This window comes from Indicator indicator, chromosome 6 (assembly GCF_027791375.1).
Source record: "Indicator indicator isolate 239-I01 chromosome 6, UM_Iind_1.1, whole genome shotgun sequence".
NCBI lineage: Eukaryota > Metazoa > Chordata > Aves > Piciformes > Indicatoridae > Indicator > Indicator indicator.
Window position 1 is genome coordinate 20,108,532 of NC_072015.1, and position 21,788 is coordinate 20,130,319.

General features: G+C 38.7%; 1 protein-coding gene across 2 annotated transcripts in view; it reads left to right on the top strand.

Annotated features, from left to right (window-relative positions):
- The window catches only part of CTNND2 (catenin delta 2), a 492,311-nt gene that overhangs the window by 251,104 nt on the left and 219,419 nt on the right, over positions 1–21,788 (top strand). For both annotated transcript variants that reach the window (XM_054381916.1, XM_054381917.1), the window contains 2 exons: positions 1,513–1,707; positions 20,491–20,743. In XM_054381916.1, the coding sequence (XP_054237891.1) occupies positions 1,513–1,707; positions 20,491–20,743 (448 nt within the window). The remainder of the gene's footprint in view (positions 1–1,512; positions 1,708–20,490; positions 20,744–21,788) is intronic.

Consider the following 21,788-nt stretch of genomic DNA (forward strand, 5'->3'; position numbering starts at 1 on the left):
GGGGAGTAATTATTCTGTAGTAAGTCTGATTTATTGATGTACTGTTGAACCTCTGAAATCTTGCCCCTCAATGTTTCTATATTTTTTTCTCCAAATACAGATTGAATTTGGACATAATTATAACAGGCTGTTTCTTGGGCTACTCTAAAGGATGCTAGACTTACGCTGTTCTCAGAATCAGTCTTAAAGATGCAGGGTTAAAGAGTGTTTTGAAAATGCGGCCCATGAAGAGTTTAATTTTGTTGTAGTAGTAGTAGTATCAACTTCATTGATAATTGCAGTAAAGATAAAATATGTCTTTGGAATTCTTGGCAGACTTTCTAGTAAGGGGGGCACAATGGAATTGACTTCCAGCAGTGTGCTAATGGCAAATGAAGCTGAAAAATGCTTGAAGGGAAAAATATTCAAGTAGGATATTCCACTGTAAACATGCATGCAGGTTGAAAAATTCAGAAGAAAACACGTATGTGGCACAAGCTGGTTAGGAAGAAGGAAATGGAATAAATTATTCTTTATCTCCAGTCCATTTTTACTGAAGTTTAAGTCATGTTGTTTTCTCATTTCTACCATTATGCTGCTATCCCACTTTATATCTGTGCATTGCATTTAAAAAAAAATAATGTTAATGCAGCAAAATGACTGTTGACACAATGAATGTGGCAGGGTTTTGGCAGGAATGGTTACACTGATGGTCTGAGCAGTGCAAGCTAAGCTTGGCAGAACATCACCCACATCCAGGATTTTATTCTCACAAGAGTATCAGCAAGAAGTGTTAAGAACAATCTTTGATTGCTTTTCTAAGCATTTAAATAGAGTGCTAGGACTTTGTGGTACAGACCCAACTTTCATCAAGTGTCAGTTGCATGCTTGCTTGCTCCTTGCCTTCAAAATGTGTAATATTTCTCTGGCTTACCTGTGACCCTTCTTGGTAAACTTGCTAAAGAACCACAGAACCGAAGTTCCTAAGTGACAAAAGCAATCACAGCAGGAAATATGCAAGTATCTCTTTAAATATTATGACAGAAAATAGTATTTTTAACAGTAGAATAAAAAGTGTTTTAATACAATGCCAATTATTTAAAACAAACCAAACAAAACAGCAATCAAACATACCTAAAAAAGACCCCCAAACTGTCTTTAAAATAGTTTTTCCAGGAGGCATGTTTAATTTATTCACCGTTAGAGGATGCTTTTTTGAGAGGGGTTTTAGTCTCTGTTTCAGGAGAGGTGATATCATAATATCTATCTTTCCAAACTACATAGTTTCCCTGGACAAAATGATGCAGCTGGATGGTGCAACTAAAGTAATTAGCTGGAGCCATTGCTGTCCTTGCATGCTGTTTTTATTTCAATGTTGAAAGCATTTGATTCTCTGGGGTTTTTTGGTGGGTTTTTTGTTTGTTTGTTTGGTGGGGGTTCTTTGGTATTTAAGTGCTACTTCTAATAAAGTCAAATTATCTGTCGGTCACTTTTTTCCTCTGCCTTACATGTCTCTTCTAAATCTTTTTGCAGCTGGGTCTCGGGCATCATACAGCAGCCAGCACAGCCACCTTGGCTCCGAGTTAAGGGCACTGCAGTCTCCAGAACACCATATAGATCCTATTTACGAAGACAGAGTTTATCAGAAGCCCCCTATGAGGAGTCTCAGCCAGAGTCAGGGGGACCCTCTGCAACCAGCACACACAGGCACATACCGCACTAGCACAGGTAGGTGGATGCAACTTGAACGATTGACGTTTTATGATATATTACTTACTCTCCAGTACTAACTCTTCTCTTTTATATGTGCTAACCAAAATGTATTATGTGCGTGCCACTCAAACAAAATACCTTGTGCCGATGGCAGCTATCAATAGAACCCTAAAGGCATTCACAAAATGGAGAAACAATGTGTTTTATATTCAGTAGGTTAAGCTAATTTGGAGAGGGGGCTTACTCGTAAGAGAGAATATTTTTACTCATCTTGTGTATTGTCTTTGATTCTGTGACAATAGATTTTTCTCACAGAATCTTTGGAGAAATTGTTGGCGTTTTTTTGCTTGCTAAGGTATTTTGTATGTTGCAAAGGAACTGCCAAGTTCCTTCCACATGAAGCTAAAGGATTGTTTACTTTCTTTCAAAGTGAATCATACATAAATGTTCTTACTCTCTCCTACAGAGGCACACTTAGGTATAAGTACACAGACATACAATTAAACTATGGCATACAGAAAAGCTGCTAGCATCACTGGTTTATCCATAAATAATGATTGTCCACAAAATGCATCGGTGTACAAGTCCTACTTGAAGAATGTTCTCTCAATGAAATAAAATACAGCTGTATGTTGGAATCTGCAAATAGATCATAAATCAACAGCTATATTTATGGTATTTAATGCACAAAATAATTAGAGTACATAAATGCTACAGCCAAAATAGCCTAAAGCAGATGTAGAAAGAATTTGCCTTAAGAGTTTCAAGTATTTCTGGTGTTTTATCTTTACTGTGTTGATCAAAGAGGGAAGATTATGTCCATTCTCAGATCACTCCCATTTTCATCAAGAAAAAGTAAAATGTACTAATGTACTTTTTGGAGCAACATATTTTGCTGTCTTTTGAAACTTTTAAATTTACTTACATTTTGTTTAAACCCATTTCTCCAAGGTCAAAGCTGGCAAGTTTTGCATGTGCAAAAAATTTATATTACTTTATACAAGTTTTGACTGCTCAGAGTATAGGAGAAAATCCTTAAAAATTCCACAGAATTCTCTAGTTTAATACCTGTAACCACTTTACACTTTTTGAAGAACAGGGTGACACCATTTCCTTCTGTTAAGTTAGCTACCACAGTATGTTTCATGTGGGGTTGTATGTGTACATGAAAAAAAGATTCCTGTTCTTCAAATGAAGGGAGTACAGACCTGTGCCTAAATCACTGAGCATCAGAAGCAGTGATAGTGATTGAAGCAACTTATTTATGTTGCACTTTAAGCCTTGTGTTCCACATGTGGATGTCTATAAGATGCTTTTTTTCCCAGTCATACCCTGAAGAGGTTTTTTTTGTTTGTTTGCTTGCAAAATATCCCTTGGTTTTCCGCACTGAAGTAGCAGGCTGTCTTGTGACTGTAATCTTCACAACTCCTCCATAAGGAAGGAAAACCTGTCAACATAGATCACAATTACAGTGAATGAAACTGGGATGCGGGATGTTAGCGGGTAATACCTGAAGATAGATTTTTCAGAAGGGAAGAGTAAAAACTAAAAAAATGTGCTGATTTGGGTAGCAGAAATGGGCCCTGTGAAGGTGAATTTTGTTTTGCCCTTTGGTATGTGGATTTGAACATTGCTCCAAGTTCATTCTAAAGAATGACCCCATCAGTCCAGCTTTGTGTTGGGTTGGTCCTTCCTTGCTTTCCCCTTCCACCTGGGTAAGGGGAAATAAAAGCAGGTAGGTATGTGCCAGGCAGATTGTCAATAGCTGTTAGCTACAGATGCTGTCAGCATTTCACACAACCAGGCTGAAGAGCATCAGCACTCAGGGACTGTTGAGCTGAATCCAACCAGGTGTTGGACAACTCCTGCCGCTATCATAAATGCACATAAAAAGGTTTCCCTTCTGATGTTGACTATACAGCTTTTCTCAAGTTAGCAGCAAGGAGGGGAAGGAGTTCAACTGCAGTTTGGCAATGTAGCTTTTTATTTCTTCATTAGGTTAAGTGTTTTTTATTGTAGGACTAAGTAGATGTCTTGTTATTATTTAATATAAGATAAGAGGGATGTAAATTGCTGTGTAGTCCTTGAAGATAGGTGTCCAGGGTTTATGGCCTGTATCTTCTGCTTGCATGAATTACACTGGAATGGAGAACTTTAAGATTTCACTGTTCTCCTTTGCTGGCCATAGCTGACATTCTTTGTCTATTACAACAGTACCTTTCATCATTAAGGTAGTGCATGCTTTTCTGCATCTGATCTTTAAAAAAAAAAAAAGTGAAGGCAGACTTAGTCTAAAGACTTTAGACAAAGCCTGGATTTTTATTTTTTTTCTCTGCAGCAAGCATTGCCCAGTAGAAAGATAATGCTAGTTATTCTTGCAAACCGTTTGCTTTTGTGTGTTTTTAAAGAAAGAACATTCTTCCTGATTTTGAAAATCTTATTTGGTTTGGAAGATTAAATAACTCACAGAATGGGAACTTGGATTTTGATAGACATCACTTCTTTCTTTTTTTGTGAGCTTTTGAATACTTGTTACATTCAAGGATAAGGCCCACTCAGGGGATATTTTTTTTTTTTTTTTTAAATCTTCAAGGTGCATCAACATACAATGAGCAGAATTCAAAAAGAACATTCTTCTGTATAGGATAAGCAAGTTTGTTCTGTTTACTCACTGTTTTTTGGGTGGGGTTTTTTTGTAGTTTGTTTTCAATCCTGTCTTTTCCTTCATCTTACAGTCATGGATGAAATGCACAATGGTAATTCTGTGCTAAGGGTAGAAGTTACAGAACAGTAGGAGCTTACTGAACATTTCTCTTCCTAGCAAGGCTTTAGATAGGGGCAGAATGAATTATTCATCACATTGGTGGTTTAAATTATGTGTTACTATCATACTGTCTAAGCTAAAAATAATGTTACAAACTTGACAGCAGTAGCTACATGGGCTTTTTTGATTGATAACTATTTGCTTACCAATTCCTTCCCCCCTCAGTAGTAGTAGTACCTTCTCTCCTATAAAACATACCAGCCTAAACTTTTGTGCTAATAATACTAGTAAGTGAAAATCTACTTCTGAAATGGAAATTCACAAAGGATGTGCTTGGAGGGAATATTCAGACATAATATAATTAATGAATTTACTTGCTCAATAGCAGTTTGTATTTGTGACCAAACTAAATAGCACCAGACAGGTGCTTTAATTATTTTGCTTATATATCTGAAGGCCTTGCATTATTAACGTAAATCCTAATTTAATAACGGTTGACATAAGTTTATTTGGTAGATGCTTATGTGAATTTGAAGAGGGCTGTTACTTAAGAGAAGGGAAGAATTGCCTTATGACCAGAATGGGAAGTGCAATCTGCAATTCTTCACTTATTTGCAGAATAAGACATTTAGATTAGGGATTTAGTCCTTTGGTATTGGCATTTAATTCACACCAAACATGAAACAAGTCAAAGATAGCAAAACCTTGCTATTTTTCAAGCCTGGTATTTCTGTAGCTGCCTTGAGGAGAAAGCAGGTTTTCTGCTCAGGTTCTGGCTGTCAATGCCCACCCGCAGCAGAGGAGCATGGCTTTGGCAGCAGTGTGGTCTGTGGGTCTGGTTCCATCACCTCTGAGGGCTGGCAGCATTCTGTCACCTCGTAATGACAGTTGCTTTTGTTTCAGTCCCTCAGTGAGAGAGGTGAATCCCATCTGTGAAAAGGATGTGATTTTCAGATAAAGTTATTAAAAGCTTTGAAAGAGTCCTGTTGCCAGGGAGAGGAATGGGTAGTAAATGTGAGGCCCTTGCTTATTCTGAACTCTACGAACTGTGGCTTTATCAGATTAAAAAAAGTTTGCTGCTTAAAAATGCTGGTGAGCTGTGGACATTTAGACCTCAAAGTGCTAGGTCTTCAAGAGCACTCACTGGTTTCAGGGGCTGCAGTGAGTATCTTTGCTTCCAACCTCACACAAGTGGCAAGGAAGAGCCAGCAATTACACCAGAGGAGTGAACTTGTCTTCCTCAGCTTTGTGAAGGATGTACGCATCCTTGACATCCTTGAAGAAATTGATCAATTGCCTTGGGATACACAGTCTGAGGATAGTGTCTGCCTCTGCCCCTGAAAGTATTATTGGAAAGGCCTTATGATGCAGCTCAGTCGTGGGAAGTCAAGCAGCTTGGTTATAATAGCCAGTTGGTATTAGTTTTGAGTTCTGAGTGCATGGAGCTGAAGCACCTCCTTGATGAAGACAAGGCACTGTGAAAACTCTGCTGTGTTTGTCAGAAGGGGAAAGGATTGGGAAAAGGAGGTGTAGACTGTGTGGTTGATACTGTGAAATTAAAAAGAGGACCCCAAAATGAAAGATTTATTGAAAGTAGGATGAATAATGAGAGGGAAAGCGACCAGAAGTTTTCATTGCCTCTGAATGGTGGTGTAGTGCAGGACTTGAAGGATTTACCAAGCATGCTTTTGCACTGGGTTATCCATCAAGGAGCATGTAGGGGGCTGGGGCACTTCTCATGTGACCTCCTGCCCAATGTCCCTGTGCATGCATGTGGTGGTATCTGCCAGGCTGCTCTCCAGCTTCTGTGATGCCTTCATCTCCTTCAGGCCAGGTCTCCTTGAAGCTCTTCCCACTGATGCTTGGTTGGTTCCACCAGTGCACTGCCACCTCTGAAGCTGTTACTGAAAGCTGTGCTGCCACAGGCTACGACACCTCCTGGGTACCTTGGTGGAGTGTGCTGACTCAAGAGAACAAGCCTGTGAAATTTGTGGTGGCAGGTGCAAACCAGAAATGTGGCACTTTGCAAGATAGGTTTCTGTGAGAGGAAGAGTACTGTCGGTAGAGCTGTGGAGAGTAAAGGCAGCTCCTTTTCAGAGGGAAGAGTTACCTGTTGCTCATGGTCATGGTTTCTATGCAAGCACTTGCCAGTGGCAGGGGAAAGCTCTGTATTTCATTGTCCTGTGATGCAGATCAGGAAAAACTCCTGAAGGTAAGAATTACTGTTGTGTTTTGGACAGATCCTCTGCTTTGCTTTCTACTTCTGCCTGATTCTTCATTTGCTGAAGGAAAGGAGTCTGCGCAGAGGGATGCCTTATATTGGGCACTGCTCTGAGTTATTTGTAACACTGTCTTTCTCCTGTAAAGTATGTCATGCTTTAGTGGGATAAAGGCAACACTTGCTTCTGGAGTCCAATCCTTCTTCATGAGTTAGGTGTGCTCCTGGAGGGATTGGAAGAGGACCCAGACAGCTGTGCCAGTGTTTGCATGTTCACCCCTGCTGCGTTTGAGTCCTGCTGTCCTGGAGGTTAAGCAGCACCTGAGGGGAAGATCTACAAGGAAAAAATGGTGTTCCTTCTGTTGTCACTGAGATGGCTGCTTTCTCCCAACATGGCTGAGAGGTTTCTCTCTTCTGCCTCCTTGTTCCATCTTATGAGGTGCCTGTGGTGAACATCCAGTCTCTGCTCAGGAACTACAGCAGAGGCAGGAGAGGGAAATGCAGAACTCCCTTTTACTGTTACCCCAGATAGGAGCAGCCCATACAAAATTCATTGGACTGTTGATTTGTGTTTTGCCAGGAGGGGAGGTTTCTAGTTTGGTTGCCAGTGAGTGCTCAAATGGCTCTGACCTCATCCTCCTGGCCCCATTGCACAGGTGGAGCAGCATAGTCCCAGCTCTTCAATGTCTGATCACCTCCTATTCTTAGTGCCAGGTTCATGTGCTGTTCACTGCTACTCCCTGGGGGCTCCCTCCCTGTAGGAGAACACACGAACCCATTTGAACTTCCATGCTACTGGCCAGGTAGACTGTCATTGTGAAGTTGTTGCTGGAAAGCTACACCAGCCCCTGGAAAGCTACGCTAGGTCCACGTCTCTGCGCTGCCTTCCCTGTGCAGTGGGAATGTTAGGACAGAGACCTTGCTTTGCTCCAAGAGGGACTACTGATCTGCTGCCAGACAGATCTTACCATCAAGGGAGCCAGTCTGTAGGAACAATGACTGCTGAGTAGGTGCAAGTCAATTAATTTTTTTTTTCCAGTTGAGATTTTTACACCAAGGATGGAGAAGGATATTGCATAGTCTGTTTAATGCTGCTTCTAAGTACCCAAGTACTTAATTTGCTGCATGTTTTTATAAGTCATTTTTAGAAGTCATTATTTCAAGTTGAAGGTTCTTTTCATATTGTGAAGCAATTTTCCTATATTTTAAAAATTTGCCATATGGAAAAAGACAGACATCTGTATCCTGTAGAGTGATTTACCCCTCTTTCAAGAATGATTAAGCTTACTTTATTGTAGTCATGTGGCATCAAAATCTCGTAAGTGTTTTTTCTGCTTTTCTTTAACCATAACAAACTATTCTTTAACTGTGCTAACATTAAACTTTTAACCTTTTAAGTTTGGCTTATTTGTTTTAGGGATTTTTTTAGTGTTTATGAAATATTTTAAAATATTATCATAGAACCATAGAATAGTTTGAGTTGGAAGGGACCTCCAAAGATCATCTAGTCCAACCTTCCCTGCAACAAGATGGGATATCAACTGGATCAGATTGCCCAGAGCTCCATCCAGCCTGATCTTGAATGTTTCCAGGGATGGGTCATCTATCAGCTTTTTGAGCAACCTATTCCAGTGTTTCACCACCTTCACTGTAAAAAAAAAAAAATGTTCCTCATATCTAGTCTAAATCTCCCATCTTTTAGTTTAAAACCATTACCCTGTCCTGTTGAAACAGGCCCTGCTGAAAAGTCCATCCCCAGCTTTCTTACAGGCTCCCTTTTGTTATTGAAGGGTGACAATAAGGGCTCCCTGGAGCCATCTCTTTTCCAGGCTGAGTAATCTCTACTCATACAGCCAGTCTTCACTGGATAGGTGCTCCAATCCTCTGACCATCTTTGTGGCCCTCCTCTGGACCCCCTCAAGCAGGTCCATGTCCTCCTTATGTTGGGGACCCCAGAGAAGCACACAGGGCTCTGGGTGGGGTTTCAAAAGAGCATAGTAAAGGGGCAGAATCACCTCCCTAGATCTGCTGGCCATGCTCCTTTTGATGCAGCGTGGGATGTGATTGGCTTTCTGGGCTGTGAAAGCACATTACCAGCTCATGTCTGGCTTTTAATCTACCAGTACTGCCAGGTCCTCTGCAGAGCTACTCTCATCCCCCAGCCTGTATTGATACCAGGGATTGCCACAACTCAGGTGCAGGACAGTGCACTTGGTATTTACTATTCAGACAGTATCTGAAACAAATAGGAGATTTTTTTTTAAACTTTGCTTTAAGCGTTATCTTTTTGATAGTCATTTACAATACCTTAAGGTAAGCAGTCCCTTGGTAAGTTATTCCCTTTAGCCATTTCAAATTACAAAAGTTCTCTATGACTTAAACATGCGAAAAAAAATTGAAAATTAACACAGCATTCTTACATTGAAATGAGACTATGTAAAAATGACATTGTGGGACTTCAACTTCAATGTCATGATGAATCCCCTGTAGAGGGATTCACAACTTTCTACACCTGGAAGACAAGCAAACATAACTTCAGCTCTGGGAATCAAACTCATTTGAGCCTTGTGCATCACCAGGGGCAGGTTCCATAGGGCGGTTTATATCTCAGTTGCTCCACAGCTGTCTCATCCTTTGTGTTAGTATTGATTCTTGGCAGGGAACTGGGATTAGATAACCAGATATCTAATTTGTAATTCTGTAGGCTTGAGATGAATGAGTAAAAGGAATTTTAAGGGAGTTACAGGGGAAAAGCAAACTGCTTCATATATGTATATATATGCAGTTAGACGTGTTTTGATTCTTACAGGGAGCATCAATGGTATAGCTTGACTTTTTGGTTTCAGAGCACCATCTAGGTATTAATGAGAGCTACCTCTTACATGCAGATTCCTGTATTACAGATAGTTCATTTGAAAACAAAACCAAATTCAGTTTCAAATATGTATTTCTTTATTTGACTTTAAAGTTATCACTTCAGGCAAAAAAGAGGAGCAACAGAAAAATCAATTTTGATTTGCTCCATTTGGTTTAAACCCTTTGTCCATTATACTGCTTCTGCAATGTTTTAGTTTTTGTTCAGTGCTAAAGTGCAACAGTTGGGTTGTAAATACCAACTGTCTCTTGTTTCTGCTTAGGTTGTGGTTTGTTTGGGTTTTTTTGTGGGTGAGGGCAGGCTATTTGTTCTGGTTTGTCACAAGCTGGTATGTGGAGTTAGGGGCATAGTGTGATGCCACCACTACAAATTAATTGAGGATCATGCTTGTAAATCATACAGCATGGAGTTCTGGCTACAGGATGTAATGTTTTCATGAAATTAAAAAGAGAAATTATTCCTACCACTACATCTCTATGAGTTTGGTACTATTGTGATAATAGACTTGTATTCCTAACTGACATCCACTTGATAACATGCTTTGGGAGAGAGAATTACAGGAAACAAGTGGGGAATAAATCTTCAATGCATAGTAAATTGAGCACAAAATACCTTAGTGATCTGCATAGTGAGTAACGAATCACCTCAAAGCAATGCTAAGTCATAATCCCATTTTATTTGACAGATCTGAGATGTCTGCTATAGCCTTATCTGTGTTACATTCTTGTGTATGTTTTTAGGTGATTCTTTTTGCAGGTGGCGTCTTCTCTGCAGAAGATTTATTTATTTATTTAATAAGTCTTACTCCTTCCTATTAAAATTTTGACAGGAGTGTAATAAAAGACATTGTGTCCAACTTCAATGGTTGCCGTAAAGCTGTTGACAAGAGCAATGAGAGAGGGAGGAAAGTGACAGGAAAGGAAAACCCTGAAAACCCACCTTTAATCTAAGAGCAATACCCCCCCTTAGAGTGGAGAAGCATTTCTCCAAATGAGCTATTTGTATCTTCAAGTATTGAGCCTATGGTTGGGATCCATAGAGGAATCGTACTCGTGTAAAGATAGTCCAGATTTCTCTGTTGCTCAGGATAGAAATCATTTTAAATGATCAGTATCCACAGCCTCCTTCCTCTGTCCCATGAACAGAATACCTTCAGAAGCTTGTAGTTTGTCCAGTGTGTTTTCCTATTAATTGATCTCTTTCTTTATATAGTAGGATGACTTAGCACATATCTGAGCACCTCTCAGATGTCCCTTAGCTTTTGCTGTCTATTGAGGGAGAAATGTGATTATAAAGTCTTGGTCAGGGAATTACCTACCCTGTAAATCTCACCTGCCACTAGTGAGAAAATAGTGTTTACTCTGTGCCAGAAACTGTGCATTTTCTGTGCCAGAAACTGTATTTCTCATCTATTTACTATACACACATAGTCTTAAGTTAAAACCTGGTCACACTAGACTTCAGTGATGCAGGCCTGTTTGTTTTCTTTTGTTTACTTCACTGTTGTGTGGAAATACAAGGTTATCATTCATGAAATAAGAACTAATTCAAACACCTTTCATACTTTCATAACTAATTCAAACACCTTTCATACTTTCATAAATCTTCTTGTAAGCCTCTGCTGAACAAAAACAAAATGCTGTGCCTGAGGTAACTAGCCAGCAATGTCTTCAAGACAACTCATGTTTTTGCTAGAGGATCTTTCTGCAGCATTGTATTTGAAAGCATTCTTTCAAAAAGCACCAGCCTATTACCTTTTTTAAATTATTATTATCTTTTTAAATTTTAACTCAGACTTTTATTTTTTTTTCCCAAGCAGTCTCTGTGTATGATTGAAGTTTTTATGGTTAAAGAAGTATTCAATGATGTTATTTTTTTTTAACTAAGTGATTTTCAAACTGACTTTTACAGAAGTTTGGTTAGTGTTTCAGCGTTGGAATACAGATGTGGTTAACTTAATAGTAAAGTAATCTTTGAATCCAGAGTGTAAACTGTCTATGAAAATAGGTGAAGCTCAGTAAGGTGTTCTAAAAATATAGCAGTTAGTAGCCTTTTTAATACTTAGGGCTGGAATACTAAATAGGGAGGAGTCAAAACCAGAATGAGAAGACATCTATGTACTTGATGGTTGTAGCATGATGCAGTGCAGGCTGTTAATCTGTTATTTTCTTGTAATATTTATACATATTTTAATAATTTTGACTTTCATCCCTGTATTCTGTTTTATGTTGGCCAGCTGGACAGGAAACTTAAGAGAGGGATTTCAAGAGAAGTTGAATTTGGCATGAAAACAGAAATTTAGTCAGAGTAGGCTAGACTATGTGTAGTAGTACGGTTTGTGTGGTTTTGCTGTGAAGGGGTCTTATAATTGTTAGGATTATTATGTCCCCTGCACACAGTATGAAACCATGTAGTATTACAAAGAGGAGAAAAGTGGTGTTTAGTCTTGTGTAGTGCCATTGCTTAGGGTTGAATATTATCTGCAGTGAGGAAACTGTCATAATGAATTTCAGTATCTCATATTCTGAAAGAACAGTCGCTTCTAAGGGCTTTGGGAGTTGTTGCTTTCTCTGTTTAAATGCTCATTTAACAAATTACTTAAACTGCATGTTTGCCGCAAATTGAGGGATGTAACTCAGAGAGACAAGAGACAATCTGAGAAAAGATGTTGGCACTGAAGTTGGCATCTGATTATCATGTTATGTAGACACACTAGTACATTTTTGTGCAGAGCAGCACCGCTGAAACATGCTAGTAGGTGAGTCTGAGAATAGAAGTGGCCTGTATTAGTGGAGATTAAATCTGGATAGTTAAAATGCAGTCAGTTCCTGAAGGTGGAAGGGAATATTATGCTTTTTAATACTGAAAACTTGAAAAAGGAAGTCATTCTTGCTTGAAGTCAGAGAGTTGGGAATCTGAAATAACTGAAAATACCTAGCTGCTTGAGGAATTCTAATGTTGGCATAAAATGTTGGTGTCCTCGCAGACTACGTGTATTTCATAATGAAAGTTGCAGGTGTGGGGGTGTGAGGTTGGACACAGCAGTGAGGCCTTGTAATGGACCTCGCTGTGAGAGAGGCTGTGTTCAGGTTTTGACTTCAGGTTTCATTGAAGTTGTATCAAACACAGCTGCAAATAAACTTTGCTCAGAACTCATTCATCTTGGGCACCGTATCTGTTCAACTAAAATTTCTAAGTTATAAAATTTGTAAGTCTCATTGCTACTCACGGAATTACTTTGCTACCTACTCATTAAAATTTTCTTTAGAGGTAAAAAAACCCTTATGGATGACTTATTAATAAGTTCCCTTGCTAAAACTAATGGAACCAGGTGATTTCAGATTTATACCAGTTAATCACATACTTGAACTCAGAAATAAAATAATTACTAGTCAAGAAATGCCAAGTCTCAATTGGTGCTTAAGAAAATTATTCCATTTGCTAAGCATTACACAGTGGCAGTTACATGTCTTTCCCCAATGGAACTGTTCAATAAAAGAAAAAAACAAAACTAACCAACCAAAACCAAACAAAAAAACTAGCTTACTTCAAACAAAAAAATAAGCATGAAAATGAAACTAAGAAGTAGACAATGTGAGAATTCCACTTAGGTTTGCATACAATATAGAGAAAAGGAGCCTTCAAAGTGACCAGCTGTTCTGAAAGTGAAGGAATAGTTCAGAAAACAAGGAAGAATTATTTTCATTCACCATTTTGTTTTCTGTATTACAGAAAAAAATCCCATCAGTTTCTAAGCTAGGGAGCATTCAGTCTTATTGTAACAATTAGTTTCAGATCTAAAGAACACTTAGAAAGTCAAAATGGAAGAATAAATCAGTGCAGTAGCAAATTCAGTTCTTCAGTCTTCAAAGATTGTCAGTTTTTGCATTGAAGGAGGATTATTGAACATGACAACATGCAGAGCACAAGTGATGTTTCCTTGGTCTATGAAGCAAGTTGTTCCCCTGCAAAATGGTCATGTAAATACAGCAGTGGTCAGGAGATATTTTAAGGCTTTTGGAAGACTTTAATAGCAGAGGTAGTAGTTAATTGCTGGGTCTTGCATTCACTTTGAGTACATTTATGATCTTTATTAGGCTTAGCAGCCTGCAGCTGCCAAAGGTGGGAATGAACCTGTTAGCTAATTCAGAGATGCACTGAGTATTTCCCACAGAAGTAGTAGCATAGCAGCTAAAGAGATACCTCTGGCTTTGAAGGTGGGGTGGGAATGTATGAACAACATAAATATCCTGTAATGCCATCTGGAGGAGAATTGGATGTTGCCTTGATTAAAAAGGCTTCCTCCTTACCATGTCATGGAAACATCTGATGAGAAAAGTAGTACCGAATACATGCTTGCAACAGCACATAGACATGCTAATTACAAATAGGTGTACCAGCCAGGTATAACCAGTAGCTGAGGAAGTTGTCACTAACACATTTGTGGGTGGAGGAGACCTCCTTTGCCAAGTACCATGTTATTCAGTATCTATTTCTTTTGTTTGCACGTGTTTTCACTTTACAACAGGTTCTGTTCCTTTTAAAAGACATCCCTGGTACAGCAAGGAGACTGGCTATTTGCCTTGCCTGTCTGTCGAGGGTGCTGAGTTCAGCATGGTGGAGCTAACTGGAGGAAAGGAGGTTGTATTTCCCCTGATGTGCCCACATGTGGAGAAAGCTGGGGCCAGCAGAAAGGGTTCAAGGAAAAAAAGGTTAGCTGAGTGTTTGAAGCTAGAAATCCTTGAGAGAGGACAGGGAGGTCATAGAGGGAAAGAGCTTTTCCAGTTGACCATGTGGAGTTCAGTGCAATCCAGGATGCGCTGAAATTTGATGCATTGAGAACAAAGGCTGGCTCGATGGAGGAGAGTTTTCCTGTGAGAACACAAGAGAAGATTTACATACAACTGTGTTTTTTTCTTTCTGTCTGAGAATTTGGGGACTCTAATTTTTATTGCAAGATCACTAAATAGGACAAAATAAAGAGTGCAAATAAGTGAGGGAGGAGAAAACTGAAGAGGAGGTATAAAAAGTTGCAGTAGTTCTTACTCTGCTTTTCCTGTTTCAACTACAAGGAATTAAGTAGCAAAGTTGTCAAGCTACATAGGACTTCTGTGGTGTTATTTGCATAAGGTCCTAAGCGTTTCAAATGGACATTGGAGCCTTGTGTCTTGAAATCCTTTAGGATTTTTTTTTCTGTTCTGCTCTCAGTTTGCATGTTTAAGATATGAAATTCCTTCTGCATATCTACTTTGAACAGAAGATATGACAGTGCCTTCATAAAATCTTCACTACCTTAGAGGTAGTAGCTAATACTAATTATGGTCTTGGGTTGTGTTTTTTCTCTTTTAGTAAATATTTTCAGGTTTACCTAACTGTATATTTCCTTAAAATCTTACACTTCCAATATGCTAAATGTAACTGCTAAGCAAGTTTAATAGTAGTATTATTATATAGTTATTATCATACATCTTGAACAGTGATAAATGACTGCTTGTGCTTGCTACTTTGGATTGCTCATTTGCTCCTGGCATGATTATAATCTCTTTTGTTAAACTTCTGTTGAAAAAAACACTGGTGCATGCTCTGAAAGACTCATTTAACATTTAGAGATAAAAAGTGGTTTTATCCCTAAACTTGAGGAATTCTATTTCCTAATTGACAGAGAACACACTGTTATTTTTATGATATATTAGATGGAAAAAGTATCTGTTTTATAAATCTCTCTATGTATTTGATACCAACAGGTTGCACTGCATTTGTATCGTTTATGAACTCATGGAGGGATGGTGAACACACCTTGCCCTGAAAGGACATCTTAATATTATCCAAACTTCAACTTTCATGAGACAGAATCAATTGCTGGCACAAATCAATGAAGGGAAAAAAAAAAAGAAAGGAAAAAAATGTAAATTGTGAAATCTGTATGAAAGGCATAAAGAGAATGTTCGTGAAGAAACTGAATGTCTAATATAGAATAGTAAGAAGAAAAATTTACAAAGTAATATCTACAAATAAATCAGCAGCATGAGCCAATTTTCAGCAAGAAGGTGTAGCAAGTCTCATAAATGAGTTTATCCTTTCTGAAGTTCAGATCCTACATAGGTTAACTGGGCAAAATACCCTCTGACTTCTAGGAAGTCTGAACTTTTAAACAGTTCTTATGTGAATTTGATCTCCCTAAGATACCTAGCTGTGATGCAATAGCATCCCTGCCAAAATCAGCATGTCCTTGATTTTGAGGGTTTGTTAGTTTTTTTTTTTTTTCTAGAGATGGACACAGTCTCAAGCTGTGCCAGGGGAGGTTTAGGCTGGAGGTGAGGAGAAAGTTCTTCACAGAGAGAGTGGTTGGCCATTGGAATGGGCTGCCCAGGGAGGTGGTGGAGTCACCATCCCTGGAGGTGTTCAAGAGGGGATTGGACGTGGCACTTGGTGCCATGCTTTAGATAGTCATGAGGTTTAGGGTGACAGGTTGGACTCGATGATCTTTGAGGTCTCTTCCAGCCTTCTTGATTCTATGATTCTATGTCCCAAATTTCAAAAGAAGATGCGAAATCTGAAAGTGAATTTCTAAATTCAGTATCTCATTATGAGCCTGTGAACATATTTAGTGATATATTGAAATTTTCAGCATTAATATAAAAGTTGCTGTATCTTTGTTAATACTGTGTAAAAGCTGTAGAAAACTACAAAGGCTGGATTTTCTACATGCTATTTCTGCAATCAAGAGAACCATAATCAGGGCATACATCAGGTCTTTGGAGAGTTTTCATTATAGTTAACTTATAGAACTTTTCTTTGTTTTTTTGTGAAGATTTGTAAGAATATAGGAAATGCTGGTGTGGTACCACAGATGCTGCATTTTCTGGGGATGTGATTTGGGTTCTGCAGTAGTGAAGGACTGAGATGATACAGTATTTTTAAGATACTAATAGTGTGCTAAATTAAAATAAGATTGTAAATCTTCAGATAACAAACTGAAATCTTTTCAGTGAAACTATACATCTTGTTTTGCACAGTGTGACATTCTGTCTTTGGAGATCCTCACTGAAACCCTTTTCACAAGCCAAAATTAAAGTTCTCCTCTTCAAGCATGGGTCTTACATTGAGGTTTTGAATTTCATTAATGTATTGAGATTTACTGGCATACTACTGAGCACCTTACTTGCTATACTCAATATCTGCTAGCTGCAGCATAGAGTGGGTGCTGTGGCCCCACAGTCAGCATGAGTCAGCCTCAGCATCACAGACCATGATCCATACAAACCCATCTCATGTGCATGGAGTGGGGCACTTGGAGGGGGTGGCTGGATACTGGTCACTTTCTTTCCATGCCTCTGCAAGGCCATTGTGCCAAGCAGTCCCAGGAAGGAGCTACAGGTAGGCTGACCAGTGCAAAAGGAGCAGAGCAGAGCTCAAGAGACTTACTTATCTGACATCAGCTGCTGAATTTGTGTAAGTTTTTAAAACGTGGGGACAGCAATTGCTGTTAAAAGCAATGCCATTGTAGTCCTCAGTTGGGTAAAGGAAGATACTGCATAAGTATGGTTTATGAGGTCTTTTGTTTCTTTGATTTTAATCTTGATCGCCTTACAAGTTTGGGGATTTTTGAAAACTAGACTCAGATGTGGTTTTGTGGACAACTTTACTTCCAAGCTACTTTGTTAAATCAACAAGGTGTCAAGGTATCCACAAAACTAGACCTGCTTCTTCACAGTGTGGTTACAACTTGTGGTTTACCTTTAGGCAGATGCAGAATAGTGTCTGCTGTAAACCCAGAGGAGCAACATGTCTTGGCTGTGACCCTGGTTCAACTAGGCCAGATCCCAGGAAGGCTGGACAGGTGTCTGGTTATGGGAGAGGGGAAAGCAGCCCATTTCTTCAGAAACAGCACTTCTGATACAACTCCATGCCTTGCTGGGGCAAACACCTCATCTTTGTAGAAGTAGTATTGCATCTTACCCACAGTAAGATGATTCTGGTCAAGGTATAGCTGACTTGGATTTGAGAGAAGAGTCAGACGTGAAAGTCAGGTGTAAGTGTCTTCAATTTAAAAATGTGTACAAAGGTTGCAAGACCATTTGCAGTCATAGCTGGCACATAAATGCCTTCTGGTCCACTCTGACTGTGTGGATACCCATGTGCTCACTGATGATTCACTGTTGCTGATGAACTGCTGGATTTATTTATTTTAATAGACACAATCAGTACAGCTTTGCTGGTTTAATAGCTAAGTAGCAGTGAGATCTCAGTAGACATAGTTTGTCATAGTTCAGAGAGTCATAGTTCAGTCAGTATGTCTGACTGCCAAAAGAATTTAAGCAGAAGGACCATATTGTAGAAAATGGCTTTGCTTCAATTTTACACAAAATTATTTGCATACAACTGTTTGCTAAAGTTTAACCCTATTACAGTCCATGAATGTGACCAGTGAAGTTTAATGTAGAAGTTAATCTAAAGTGTTAATTGTTTGGGGTAGTTTTCTTTTAATTGATCTGGATACCACTATTCCAACAAACTTTTTTTTGGTGAATGTTTAGCTAAATCGTAGATTTGTCTTATTATTATATTCTGACTATGGCACTTCTGTGTTCATTGTGATAAATTCAAGAGGAAATAACAGTCTGCTGGGAAGGTAATTGGAGAAATGAATCAGAGTGACTTGAAAAGCATGTAGGTGATAGAATGCAGCAAGTGTCTCTTTGTATAAATAACTATTTTGATAACATGACAAAGGAGAAAATAGAACAAAACATTTTCAAATAATTTTAAATCAAACACAATTTCCATTGAACTGCTGGCAAAGAAGAGGACAGGAAATACAGTGGAATATTTTGCAAAGCAATCTACATTACAGTGAAGTTCTTGTTTTCAGCAATATTAGCAGTGTAGGGATTTTTGCAGTTCCCCATATAATGTCTCAAAAGCTAGCAGTATGTTCTGTGAAGTGACAGTACTTAAGAGTATGCTCAATTACATCTTTGCTTTTTCATTTGAGAATATTTCCAGTATTTTCTCTAACTTGTGGTTTTGTTTTGTTTTGTTTTACTTTTTTTCTCACAAGGCACCTAATTTTGATTTTCAACTGTGTGTATTTTCTGTTAAAATGTGATGTTTTCCTTGTGTCTTCCTAACACTGAACTTAGCATGATTGTGCATGAGGTGTTTCAGTGTGCTAATACTGTTACTGCACTTTAACTGATGCAGCTTTATGAAAAGGTCTGTATGTGTTTTATTGATCATTTCTTAAGGAAATATATGCTAGCAATTAAACAAAATCAATACTCCTAAAATGTTGCTATGTATATAAATTAATATATTCACAGAATCACTGATTTGGGTTGGAAAGGACCTTTAAAGTTAACCTTTCTGCCACAGACAGGGCCATCTTTCACTAGATAATTTCATCAAACTGACCTTGAACACTCGCAGTGATGGAGCGATAGATAAGTGGGCTCAACCACTTATCTATGTCTGTGCAGAAGTTACAAGATTATATTTGTTGTTGTAAATCTAGATTCTACATAAGAAAAAAGAAAAGAGGCAAAGATCTGGTACAAATTTCAAAATTTCAGGTATTGTAACTTTGACAATACTAGGTCAGATAAAACTGCTCTAACTGTATTTAAAGCTCACTGTTTCACTTGCTGACACTTTGAGATGAAATGTTTAAAGTCCCTTTCATGGACCTATAATATATTAAATATTATTTCCTTAACTTGTAAATGTGCATGTTAATGACAAATGATTGGGAAATGTATTATGAAAACCTATCTCTTGGATATGCACTTTTGCCTACAGTTTTGCATGTGAATTTGACCCAGCTAACAATAGTCCTGGACCTGGTCACACTCCTGTTGGCAAAAGTGTTCTTGTTTTCTTGGGACAGTTGGAAATGGGAGCCACCAAGTGTTCATGTGCCACTTAAAACAGTTCGAATTTCCTTCTGAGCAAAGCCAGCATTTAATTTGTATTAGTTTCCAGGCTGGAAATCACGTGGGTTGTGGTCCGTTTGCCAATTTGTGGTCCATTAACTAGACTTCAGTTCTAAAATATTCCATGTTTAATAAGTATCATAAAGCAGACTGGATCTCCTGTACACACTGGTATAACAGAAAGATAATGGAATACAAGAGAGATTAATAAGATTTTTGAGTCACAGCAGTTTTAAGTCGGTTTAAATCTATTGGTTAAGCTGCTCAGAACTGGTAATGCTTTAATCTTGAGCTGTGGTGAGTGAGCACAGGCATTGCTGGCATGCATTAAGACATCTACATGATCACCTTGTGCTTAGTTCTTTTGAGTTAGCAGTAGCAATCCCTTAAGTCTTACTTAAGATGAAATATGCAGAAGATATGTTAATGAAGTATATGCAGTGACTCTTGGTAGCAGGTGTCTAGTTTTACCTGCTTTGTGGATACCAGGACTACAGATTTAGGATGGCCATGGCTGTTTCTTCTGCCATAGACCTGTCCATCTCAATTTGGACTCATGAGGCTGGTTTGACCCACCTTCTGCTGATGGATCTGACTTACACATCTGTAAGGACTGTAGAAGCCTCACTTGGTGGTGGTTGTGAATCTTAGCCTGAATACTCCCCTACAGCTTCTGCACTATTTTAATTTCTGGTTAGTTCAGTTAAAACCCCAAGTGAAAATTACTCCTGTGATCTGTTTCATTTCTGTAAAGGTCTTCCAGTCCAGAAGTGGCATGTCATTTAGAAGTTCATTTGATGATTATTTACTTTGATGGTTTTGAAAATGACAATGTTGTTTGTTTCTTGTTTTTTGTTTTGATTCCTTCCCCTCCCTCCCCCCCATTCTTTTTAAACTCCTGTTTTATATGTGTGTGATTTGGTTTTTTTTCCCCTCTGCCTAGACCTGGTTAACCATTTCTGTGAGCAGGTCCTCAATTTTTTACTTTGTCCCTACTTTCCTGTCGTAGCCCCATCTTCCCCTGGTGTCGACTCCGTACCCTTACAGCGCACAGGCAGTCAACATGGCACACAGAACGCAACAGCGACCTTCCAGAGGGCCAGCTATGCAGCCGGCCCAGCCTCCAATTACGCAGACCCCTACCGACAGCTGCAGTATTGTCCTTCTATTGAATCACCATACAGCAAATCTGGGCCAGCCATCCCACCTGAAGGGACCTTGGCTAGGTCACCTTCCATTGATAGCATTCAGAAAGATCCCAGGTGGGTGAAACCTTCGTTATCTACTATTTCTTGTTTGTGCAGAGGCTTGTAATTGCTTTTACTTTGTATGTTTCTGCTGTTGAATACGTGTTTATATGTATCTGTCCATATATATATATATATATAAAAAAGTCTCAAAAAACTAAGCCCCATGATTGTATATGGAAGAATTTGTTTGCAAAACAACTTTGTCCTAATGCTTTGCCTTGGAAGGCTCTCATGAGCTCCTCTGTAAAATAAGATGGTAGTTGTGGTCTTGAATGTGTGTGTTTAGCCTGCTTTCTCCAGCACCACCCCTTAAAAGCTTATGAAAAGTAATTCTCTGAAAATCAGAGGAGTCTTATGACTGTTTTGACTCTATAACCATTTTGAATTGAATTTTCAAGTTATTTCTTGGTCAGAAGTTCTTGGAGTTCCTGGTTTGTCTACAGTTGATATTTGCAAAAGCTGCAGGAAAGGATATTCTGGTATTGGGCAAGGAGACTGAGCAATATGGAAGCAACATGTAATCAGGTTATGCTCTACCCTGTGTGTTGTGCAGGCATCCAATGCCAGTATGTGGTGACAGAATGTATGTTTTACAGCTTTGCAAAAATGATTGGATTGTGCATGCTTTTTAAATATATAGCACAACTTTTAATGTCACTATGAGATATGACCATCCTCATACACTTAGGGAACGTGCAAGGAGGAAACTTTATAGCATGTGTACTCCAAGCAGGCAGATGGATTAGAGAGAGTTTTCTGGCAAATAATTTGATTTCCATGATTACAACAATAGAAATGCTATCTGTAATCCTCAATGTACTTGGTGATTTTGTTCAGTTTTCTGATGGAAAAGAAGGCAAGTTCCTTTGGTAACTTAAGTTTAAATTTGTGGAAAGTGTTAATTTATACAAGATTTTTCAATGGCAGATGGCGTGATTTATTTATTTAATCTTGCCATGTGTAATGTAATGATAGCAGAGCCCAAAAATTTGCCCCCAACAAAAATGCGAGAGGTTTTTAAGCAAGAAGTCAGAAATACATTTCATGCATTAAAAAT